General features: G+C 44.9%; 1 protein-coding gene across 2 annotated transcripts; it reads right to left on the bottom strand.

Annotated features, from left to right (window-relative positions):
- Nucleotides 1–1,191: 1,191 nt before the first annotated feature.
- slc30a4 (solute carrier family 30 member 4) lies at nt 1,192–10,718 on the bottom strand. Of its 2 annotated transcripts, none has more exons than XM_024416849.2 (7): nt 10,307–10,718; nt 9,334–9,480; nt 8,896–9,049; nt 5,171–5,399; nt 4,553–4,658; nt 3,701–3,835; nt 1,192–3,209 (listed from the first exon to the last, which is right to left on the bottom strand). In XM_024416849.2, the coding sequence occupies exons 1-7, from the start codon at nt 10,716–10,718 to the stop codon at nt 3,055–3,057; spliced, it is 1,338 nt and encodes a 445-aa protein (XP_024272617.2). In that variant the 3' UTR covers nt 1,192–3,054. The 2 variants fall into 2 exon arrangements, 1 of the variants encoding a protein (XP_024272617.2); XR_006084745.1 differs by having other exon boundaries at nt 3,070–3,209; nt 4,553–4,654.
- Between the last annotated feature and the right edge of the window lie 581 nt (nt 10,719–11,299).

Raw genomic sequence — 11,299 nt, 5'->3', positions numbered from 1 at the left:
CGTGGAGGAGGGCAACAACCCAGCAGCAGGACCGCTACCTCCGCCTTTGTGCAAGGAGGAGCACTGCCAGAGCCCTGCAAAATGACCTCCAGCAGGCCACAAATGTGCATGTGTCTGCTGAAACGGTCAGAAACAGACTGAGGGTCCGACGTCCACAGGTGGGGGTTGTGCTTACAGCCCAACACCGTGCAGGACGTTTGGCATTTGCCAGAGAACACCAAGATTGGCAAATTTGCCACTGGCGCCCTGTGCTCTTCACAGATGAAAGCAGGTTCACACCGAGCAGATGTGACAGAGTCTGGAGACGCCATGGAGAACGTTCTGCTGCCTGCAACATCCTCCAGCATGACCGGTTTGGAGGTGGGGTAGCATTTCTTTGGGGGGCCACACACCTCCATGTGCTCGCCAGAGGTAGCCTGACTGCCATTAGGTACCGAGATGAGATCCTCAGACCCCTTGTGAGACCATATGCTGGTGTGGTTGGCCCTGGGTTCCTCCTACTGCAAGACAATGCGAGACCTCATGTGGCTGGAGTGTGTCAGCAGTTCCTGCAAGAGGAAGGCATTGATGCTATGGACTGGCCCGCCCGTTCCCCAGACCTGAATCCAATTGAGTACATCTGGGACATGTCTCGCTCCATCCACCAACACCACGTTGCACCACAGACTGTCCAGGAGTTGGCAGATGCTTTAGTCCAGGTCTGGGAGGAGATCCCTCAAGAGACCATCCACCACCTCATCAGGAGCATGCCCAGGCATTGTAGGGAGGTCATACAGGCATGTGGAGGCCACACACACTACTGAGCCTCATTTTGACTTGTTTTAAGGACATTACATCAGTTGGATCAGCCTGTAGTGTGGTTTTCCACTTTAATTTTGAGTGTGACTCCAAATCCAGACCTCCATGGGTTGATAAATTTGATTTCCATTGGTGTGATTTTGTTGTCAGCACATTCAACTATGTAAAGAAAAAAGTATATAAAAGAATATTTCATTCAGATCTAGGATGTGTTATTTTAGTGTTCCCTTTATTTTTTTGAGCAGTGTATATTGGCTAACAGCTGATTTAAAAAGTTGGACAGTCATTTTAGCCAACACATGGCTAAGTCAAGGAAGTTTACCAGCAGCATCCTGTGTTGAATACCTCTACTCTAGTCCCCTTTAGAAGCAGAACAAAACACAACTCTTTAGGTCGGTGTTCAAAGGAAGATATTTATTTCTAAATGTAACAGGTTCTTCATTCACATGTTTCCAGTCAATGAATCTGCCAGTTGAGTAAAGGGAAGTGTGAGTGAGACTCAGACAGGTCTGTCTAGTCATAAAGTAACTCAAAAGATTGATAACCATGACTCATTTAAACAGCTGATCATGTCAACAGGCAATACTGCATCCTGATTTTAAGGGAATATAAGTCTCGGTTCTCATGCCCATATTAGTTTACCAATTAAAGTATGCCATTTGGGACGTATCCATACTTCATTCTACGTAGTAGTACACAAGTGTGGAGATTGGAGCAGAACCTTAAGTGTTCAGGTTGAAGTAATGAATGTGCAAATCACTGAAACACTGGTGAGTGCTGCTGTAGAGCCAAACCTGACAATGTGATCGACCAAATACCTTTTAACATTAAATAAATTAAGAGCAACACAAGGCAGGTAATGCATATACTGATCTGATTTGCAGTTAAAGAAAATGTCATTTTAGTCTGTTCCAACCAACATGTTGATAAGCTTGGACAGGAAGACTGACAGTGGTTTAAGGAACCAACCAAGACCTGAAGACACAATGCCAAATGTATTTATATACCCACACAATGACTGAATTATGCATATTATAAATCACAGCCCTCAATGCTTATGGAATAATACTGCATTTCTGAAATGTTGACAGAATCAGTCTGATATTAACTAGAAGCAGTAGTCATGCATTTCCCTACTACAGTATTAAACATGATTCAAAGTCAGTTTCATTGTCAGTTTCCTGATTTCAGCTAGAATAAATTAATTTAAAGAAACAAGTAAAACAAACAAAAAGAATGTGGTCAGTACTCTAAATTCAGATAACCCTTTTAACATAAAAACACATCCTCTGTCTACTGGTTCAACACGGTCAGTAAAGGAGAAGGCAATATGGACACGATCATCAGATCAATAATACAGATGTATGGATTAACCTTTTAGAGACGGCCTGGGCCTCATCTCTGGCTGTGCCTGAAAAAGTTACTAGTTTCCACAGTCCTCTTTCCCCCCTCAATTCCTCTCAAAGCTCATTGGAGGTGGTCATCAGAGGGTAGTACCTTGGATCCTCTCCGCCAATTAACTTTGAGGAGTTGAGGAAACCAAGACAGGGGAAGAAAGGATTGGACCGCTAGTAACATTTTCAGACACAGCCTCACATCAACCTAGTCAAACACCGATACAGGCCTCTCCGCTACAAGACCAAGACTAACTTCAGATAATCACAGTTATCTTGCATTGGCGTGCCAGACTTTACATACAGGTGCATATCTCATGTTAGGATTGGTCCTTAACAGGTCAGAGTAGATGCCAGTGGTTCTACCTTGTGAGGAGAGGATGACAGACACGGTGAATCTGAGGTTCCTCCCCCCGGACCTTCTCCTCCGATGTGTTTTGAGGAGGCGGCAAGAAGAGGATGCAAGGAATCAAAGAAATAGAATTGAGATGAGCCCACAGAGACATTCCCTGTTGTCACCCCACTGGAAACAATAGAACACCTACAGTGAAAGCATAGAGTGCTCAAACAAACACATTAACACAGTTCAATTATAGAAGCACCAAAAAAAAAAAAAGGAATAATGTTAAACATTTACAGGCTTTAATGGTGATTATTATAGATCTTTTGTTGAAAAGTTAAGATTTGTTCAACCCCTCTTCAGAAAACTTTGCAACAGCCCAGGAGGAATCAGCTGTCCTTTAAAAATAAAATGTGCATCTGACTGTCAGTCCGAATATCCTGGCAATAGCATAGACCAGATCAGTTCACTATGCTTTGGCACCAGTCTGGTTTAACGTCCTCAGACGGTCTTTAATTCAGGCTATGCGGTGGAGTCTCGGCAGTGTGTACAGGTGCGTGCAGCCCTGTTTCTGTGTGTCTGGACCTGCACGGTGCACCTGGTCAGGCCGTAGGTGTGGATCAACAGGTGTCTGGCCTTGGCCTGCACGTCCTCCCACGCACTGGCACTAGAGGGCGCTAGAAGCACAATGCACAGAAATAGGTTAGGACACTGGCTCTTCATTTATCTTTCCTCGATTCCTCACATCCGACGCCTCCTTGTTAAAATCCATTGGAGAAGTAGGTCCGAGGGGGAAGGACCTTGGAATGCCAACAGTTGAGAAGGGTCGAGGACATAGGATGTGAAGTATGTGCACCCCTTTAGTCCCCCAGGGCTCCCGAGTGGCGCAGCGGTCTAAGACACTGCATCTCAGTGCTAGAGGCATCACTACAGGCCCTGGTTCGATTCCAGGCTGAATCACAACCAGCTGGGATTGGGAGTCCCATAGGACGGTGCACAATTGGCTCAGCATCATTGTAAATAAGAATTTATTCTTAACTGACTTGCCTAGTTAAATAAAAATCACAGAGACTAATTGAGATACAGAGTGTCGAGTTCCTAAACCCATCAACAGAATGCACATCACATGCATAACTAACAAAAGGAGAGGAAGTCAAAGGTCACTCACAGAGCCGCAGGTGTGCGAGGGCGGTGGTCTTGTCGCCGGTTAATGCCCACACGTTGAGCTCGTCAACTGATTGGACGTCCTCCAACTTCAGAAGGTCTTCTCTGATTCGCTGAACGTCCACATGCCTGGGTGCCCCTAACAGCACCACACACTTTCAGTTTCATGGAACTCAGAACGTTAACATTGTTTCTCTCTAACGAGTCTCGATGCCATGTGCTGTAAGTTGCTAGCAAAAGACTTGTCCCTTTCATAGCGTGAGAACAATCTACTATTATTTAAACACTATGGGACATTTTTACAGCTCCAGATTAGACAATTGAAAGTGTGTATAAGTGCAGGACTGTATATTAAAGCAGCTCTATATAATCATGGTTAGATTTCATGGCAGTTTCAGACAGGAAGTGAATAGAATAAGCATCTGTTCTGATAGATCTGTCTGGTTAACAAAGAGCAGAAATATGTAGTTTCTCTCTGTCCCTCCAGGACATTATGGATTGATCTAGAGCAGCGGTTCCTATTCCTGGTACTGGGGACACAAAGGGTCCTAGCAAACCAAAGGCTTGATAAACTAAAATGTGCCCCCCTTTATGCCCCCAAGACCAGGACTGAGAACCACTGATCTAAATCACATACAGTACACACAGGTTAATACACTGGTTCCCAACTCCAGTCCAACACCACAGTTTTGTTGTAGCTCCAGACAAACACCTGATTCAACTAATCATCATCCCCTCAATGAGTTGAATCAGGTGAGTTTGTCCGGGCCTACAACAACGTGTACTGTTGGGGGGACTGGAGGAGGGAAACACTGGGCTAATATATGAACTGTATTATGTGTAGCCGTGGTCTCACCCTCGAGGACGATGACTCCCGTGTCTCGTATGATGCGTATCGTTGTGAATAGCACCAAGATAGAGAAGATGTAGGTACAGATGGGGTCCGCCAGCTTGTACTCTGGCTAGGGGGGGCAATGGTCAGGTCAATCTAACAGCTTGGTCGTTAGGCTCAAACTGAAGGAAACAGACAAACAGTTCCTTTCATGTGGACTTGTCCAATAAGGCAGCATTTCCCAAACTCTGTCCTAGGGCTCCCCCTGGGTACAGGTTTAGGATTTTGTCGTAGCGCGACAGCTGATTCAAATAACCAACTCCTCATCAAGCTTTGATGATTTGAATCAGTTGTACAAAACCAAAACGTGCTCCCAAGGGGGGCCCCAGGCCCGTAGGTACAAATCCAAAACGTGCTCCCAAGGGGGGCCCTAGGCTCGTAGGTACAAAACCAAAACATGCTCCCAAGGGGGGCCCCAGCACAGAGTTTGGGAAGCCCTGCAATAAGAAACTAAATGTGCGTTTTCCATTGCATGGACTAATGAACACAAACCCTGGCCCGACCAAGCAAGCCCTTAAACCATCCCATTCAGCCCTTCAACATTAAACAGTTCCTGCTCCCAGGTCAGACGTTGTAGCCTACCTTGAAGCGTACGATGTAGGCAGCTATGAGGACCCCTATACTCTGGACCAGGTCTCCCAGTGCATGGATGAAGGCTGCCCTGACCGCCAGGCTGCCCTGGGGCCCCTGGGCTGGGGGTCCATCGTGGCTGTGGCCGTGTGAGGGTGGAGGGGGAACCCCGTGTGAGTGACCATGACCCCCGTGGGAGTGGAGGTGACCGTTACCGGTCTGGTTCAGGAGGAAACCCATACTATATAAATAATTATGAGAGAGAGAGACAGACAGAGAGAGAGACAGAGAGAGAGAGAGAGAGAGAGACAGAGATGTCAGTTTAACTTCTGGTGGCCGTTTATATACTACTATGTTTAATCATTACTATACATGATTGAGGCTACACTATCAATCATCTACACACGGCACGCAACATTTTTTAAAAACCTTTATTCATACAGGTTTTTCCTCATTGAGATAACATCTTTTAAAGAGAAACCTGGTCCAATAGCAGCAGGGGGAACAACATTACAGACAACTTACATGCACTAACACTACATTAAAACAAACCTATACACACATACAGTACAATGATATGTCAAAATAAAAATCATGACTAAAAAACAGCTGTCCTAAACAATTACACTATGATATTTACATGGAACAGGTGTTTAAACTCCACCAACATGACTAGATCAAATGTTTAGGAGAGATTCAGGACCACGGAGCTGAGTAGCTAAAACTATTTCTACCATGACCGGTTCTAATTCTTGGTACTGTTAAAAGCAAATGGGACCGTCATTTATATTTATTTACCGACATGATAAAAAAAGTGGCATTTTACCCAGTATGGCCTTATAAATTAGTGTATACCAGTGTTTAAGCCTACGCAAGGTCAATGACGACCAGCCAAAAGCACTGTTGAGATCAATGTGTTAGACGTTTTTGATTTGTAAGGAACCGGAGGACCACATGATATACTGAATCAAGTGCTCTCGGGGGTAGTGGTTGAGGCCTGCATATATAGAACACCACTCAAATCTAAAACCGGCAGTAATGTACATCGTACCAGCTCCCTTCTGGCCTCCAAAGAAAAACAAGCCTTATGCCGGTAATAAAAACCTATTCTCAGCTTGAGCTTCCTTATCAAGTTCTCCACATGAACAGTGAAGCTCAGCTTGTCACCATCCCACACTCCCAAATATTTGTACACTTTGACTTGCTCTATAGTCTGTCCAGCCAATGTAGCAATGACATGACTGGTAACATGCCTGGCATTTGAAAATACCATGCATTTTGTTTTACCCGGATTCAGAACCAGCTTTAAAATCATACAGATTCTGTTGTATGATGTTACATGCTCTTCAGGCATTCTCAAAAGCTTAAGATACACTACAACCACTTGAATAAAGAACAGTATCATCTGCATAAAAATGAGCATCCGCTGTTTCAATATGATCCCCAATGTTGTTCATATACAAAATGAACAGTGAGCCCAAAGGTAGACCCTTGTGGAACACCTGAGCACAACTCTATGGACAACCATCCACATTGTGTACAATTTGATAGGTAATTTATAAACCAATCTAGAGCATGACCAGTAACTCAACAGCATGTTCCACGGTGTCAAATTCCTTCGACAAATGAATAGACAGACACACAATGTAACTTCTTATCAAGAGAAGTGGATGTCATTTAAAACCTTCAATGTTACTGAAACAGTGCTGTGGCCAGACTTAAAGCCTGATTGCATTCAGCACACGACACGCTCATCAACACGCCCCACGCTTATCACACTACATGCGCCATGCTCATCAACACGCCATGCTTATCACACTACAGTCGTGGCCAAAACTTGAGAATGACACAAATATTAATTTCCACAAATTTTGCTGCTTCAGTGTCTTTGATATTTTTGTCAGATGTTACTATGGAATACTGAAGTATAATTACAAGCATTTCATATGTGTCAAAGGCTTTTATTGACAATTACATGAAGTTGATGCAAAGAGTCCTGGCACGCTGTCAATTAACTTCTGGGCCACATCCTGACTGATGGCAGCCCATTCTTGCATAATCAATGCTTGGAGTTTGTCAGAATTTGTGGGTTTTTGTTTGTCCACCCGCCTCTTGAGGATTGACCACAAGTTCTCAATGGGATTAAGGTCTGGGGAGTTGCCTGGCCATGGACCCAAAATATTGATGTTTTGTTCCCAGAGACACTTAGTTATCACTTTTGCCTTATGGCAAGGTGCTCCATCATGCTGGAAAAGGCATTGTTTGTCACCAAACTGTTCCTGGATGGTTGGGAGAAGCTGTTCTCGGAGGATGTGTTGGTACCATTCTTTATTCATGGCTGTGTTCTTAGGCAAAATTGTGAGTGAGCCCACTCCCTTGGCTGAGAAGCAACCCCACACATGAATGGTCTCATGATGCTTTACTGTTGGCATGACACAGGACTGATGGTGGTGCTCACCTTGTCTTCTCCGGACAAGCTTTTTTCCGGATAACCCAAACAATCGGGAAGGGGAGTCAGAGAAAATGACGTTAACCCAGTACTCACCAGTCCAATCCGTGTACATTTAGCAGAATATCAGTCTGTCCATGATGTTTTTCCTGGAGAGAAGTGGCTTCTTTGCTGTCCTTCTTAAAACCAGGCCATCCTCCAAAAGTCTTCGCCTCACTGTGCGTGCAGATGCACTCACATCTGCCTGCTGCCATTCCTCAGCAAGCTCTGTACTGGTGGTGCCCCGATCCCGCAGCTGAATCAACTTTAGGAGACGGTCCCTTTGCTTTCTGGACTTCTTGGGCGCCTGAAGCCTTCTGCACAACAATTGAACCGCTCTCGAAGTTCTTGATGAGCCGATAAATGGTTGAATTAGGTGCAATCTTACTGGCAGCAATATCCTTGCCTGTGAAGCCCTTTTTGTGCAAAGCAATGATGATGGCACGTGTTTCCTTGCAGGTAACCATGATTGACAGAGGAAGAACAATGATTCCAAGCACCACCCTCCTGAAGCTTCCAGACTGTTATTCGAACTCAATCAGCATGACAGAGTGATCTCCAGCCTTGTCCTCGTCAACACTCACACCTGTGTTAACAAGAGAATCACTGACATGTCAACTGGTCCTTTTGTGGCAAGCTGAAATGTAGTGGAAATGTTTTTTGGGGATTCACTTCATTTGCATGGCAAAGAGGGACTTTGCAATTAATTGCAATTCATCTGATCACTCATAACATTCTGGAGTATATGCAAATTGCTATCATACAAACTGAGGCAGCAGACTGTGAAAATTAATATTTGTGTCATTCAACTTTTGGCCACGACTGTACACACTACACGCTTATCTACACACGCCATGCTTATCACACTACACGCTCATCAACACACGCCACGCTCATCAACACTACACACCGCTCTTATCATCAACAACACTCTACACACGCCACGCTCTAACTAAGTGAGTCACACAATTGAAAAGTAATTTAGCTCCAGTAGTGTGGAGTGGAGACGAGAAGACCTTTGGACTGCAGTAGTTTATGACATGTCATCATACACTGACTGTGGATCTTTTACAGCCAGACACACTGCGGTCCTTGGCTGGAGACAAGGAAGCTTCATCATTCATTCAGTCTAACTGGGAATCCCTCCCTCCTCCCCACTGTCAGGGCAGATGAGCTGATGAGTGTTCTGGTGCATAATGACTGCTCTCTGTGTGTGAGACAATGCATGTGTGTGTACTCAGCTACTCACACTAGGTTGACAGCGACCCCCACCGCTGCAGTGATGAGCATGGCATCTCCGTTGATTTCAAAGTCCTGACTGATAGTTCTCTGCACCGCCTCGTTCAACAACACCCCCGTTAGGATGTAGATGAGTAACACACTGATACCGGCTGAGACCACCTCTATGGGGGGTAGAGACACAGACCAAATAATGTACCGACACATTTATACTGGACAGCTGAATGTAATGTTAACAGTTTACTGTCTGCATCTATCAAACAGGAGGCTCTGAAACAGTAGTAACCTCTGAGCTTCTCAATGACAAAGTCACTTTCCTTACACAGTCTGAGGAGAGAAACATGTAACAAGATCAAAACACTGCTGACCTCACATTCCATCTCAAAATTAAGATACATCTAGAAAGTTCTGTTTATGGAACAAGACGAGAGGAGTAACAGTAACGTACCTAGGCGATGCAGTCCGAAGGTGAATCTGTTGGTGGGTGGTTTAGCAGAAAGCCACAGTGCCAGCAGAGACACCACTATCCCAATCAGGTCAGTTAACATGTGGAGAGCATCAGTCATTATGGCCAGACTGTTAGCTACATAACCACCTAGAGACATTACAAATACATTATCAGCAACAAATTTTCACTTAGGGCCCCCAAAAGGCTAGGGCCTATGACTGCACATGTGGGTATGGATGCAACTGGGTGCGTAGACCTGAGAGCCACTGCTGCCCCTCATGAGGAGTTCAGATTGTGGCCCCACCCCATCAAAGTTGCCTATCCATGACCTACATTATAACCTACTAATACATTAGGCTACATAGATAGCTGTTAGCTACATCACCACTTACAGACAGCTGTTAGTTCATTCAAAACTGGTATTTCTCAGAACATAATCCAACACACATTACATTTCTCATCTTAGGTGTATGTGTGTATTGTTATGGCAGCAGGTGATTGTACACATACATGTATGCTAATGTCACCATGTGTTGAACATTCCTCCACTCTTCACCTGGGGCCAGGTATGAGGGGGGACGGGTATGACAGACTAAGATTACAGATCCAATCACAATGTTGATGTGGGAGATGTAGGATCTGAAAAGAAACTAACTGAGTAGTCTACAGCTGTCCCTGGTCCTGGAGAGCGTACACTGTGCAGGCTTCAGCCCATCGCTAACACTCTTAATTCACCTAATAAAAGGTGTTGATGATTAGTTGGTTAGTGGAATCAGGTGTGCTCTAGCTCGTGAGTAGGTCTACTCAGGCTACTTCAGATTGGAACTCGGAAGTCAATGCTCCAAACATCATACCAAATTGATTTGATTGGAAGTTGAAGGCCACAGCTTTAACCTCACAGTACTAACAGTGTATAATGAGAGTCTGTAGTCAGTACTGTAACAGACTAGTGTAGTGTGTTTTGTTTGCTCACCTATCAGTTCTCCAATCATGAAGAGGAAATACAACACAGAGGCACACGCCAACTTCTTCATCACTCTCCTCCGTTTAACCCCCTCTCTCTTCCTCGTGCAGCTCTCACACTGCGACCGGTCCATGTTCACACCGGGGCTCCCCAAACTCCCCGAGGACGAGTCGAGCAGCGAGTCGTCATCATCCACCACCACTGTGTTCACCGCGACGCCGTTCGACGGTGCCCCTGCTGCGTAGTCCTCCATCTCACCGGAAACCACCACTTTGAGTTTGTTGAACTTGGGCGCCTCATCCTCCGCGAGCTCGTCCCCAGAGAGGTCAAAGGGGGCCGTGTCGCTCAGGTCCCAGTCCTCAGGCTCCTTCCTAAAGGCGGACCGCACCTTGCTCATGAAGCTCGCACCACCTGACATCATTAATGCCAGTTGTTGACAGTTCAGGAGCTGTTAACTTTCAATTATGCTGGTCCGAGCTTGGTGTGCTTCTCACCAATGTCACCGTCTTATAAAGTACTGAATCAGAGGTTGTGGCTGTAACGTTACATCGGTGTTGACACACCTGAAACGTGGAAATCATTAATCATTAGCAGAAAGAAAAAACGTCCTATCGTTACTTAGAACGCACCCAGTGTCTGTTAAAACGGCACAGTAGAATAAAGATACGGGATTTATTTTTTAAATGTAATATCTAACTGCACAACAGGTTGACATTTGTAAGTATGTTTCGATCCTCCGTGTAACAGAATATTCCGAGGTGCACATTGATTTAAGGTAGCCTACATATTCAATATTTCATGCACTGAAAACGATAACCATTCCATTTCAGAGAATACTAATGATTCAATTGGGGATAACAGCACCTCCAACAGAAAAGCACACAAACAATGCATCCACACTCGGCTGAATCAAAACAGCTTGCTTAGTTGTCTGCATGCAAATTCCTCGTTGTCATTAAAGAAATTAACGTTGAAAACATCTTGGACTACACAATGTCTGGC

This window comes from Oncorhynchus tshawytscha, linkage group LG12 (genome assembly GCF_018296145.1).
Source record: "Oncorhynchus tshawytscha isolate Ot180627B linkage group LG12, Otsh_v2.0, whole genome shotgun sequence".
Classification (NCBI taxonomy): domain Eukaryota; kingdom Metazoa; phylum Chordata; class Actinopteri; order Salmoniformes; family Salmonidae; genus Oncorhynchus; species Oncorhynchus tshawytscha.
Note: the sequence above shows the minus strand (reverse complement) of the source record. Positions and strands in the feature narration are given on the sequence as shown.

Bases quoted from the DNA above. Each gene is read 5' to 3' on its own strand.
- slc30a4 (XM_024416849.2), bottom strand. From the start codon at position 10,718: ATGATGTCAGGTGGTGCGAGCTTCATGAGCAAGGTGCGGTCCGCCTTT. The intron at 4,659-5,170 runs GTAGGCTACAAC...TGCCCCCCCTAG, and splicing joins CCTACATCGTACGCTTCAAG to CCAGAGTACAAGCTGGCGGA. The intron at 3,836-4,552 runs GTGAGACCACGG...TGGTGCTGTTAG, and splicing joins GGGAGTCATCGTCCTCGAGG to GGGCACCCAGGCATGTGGAC.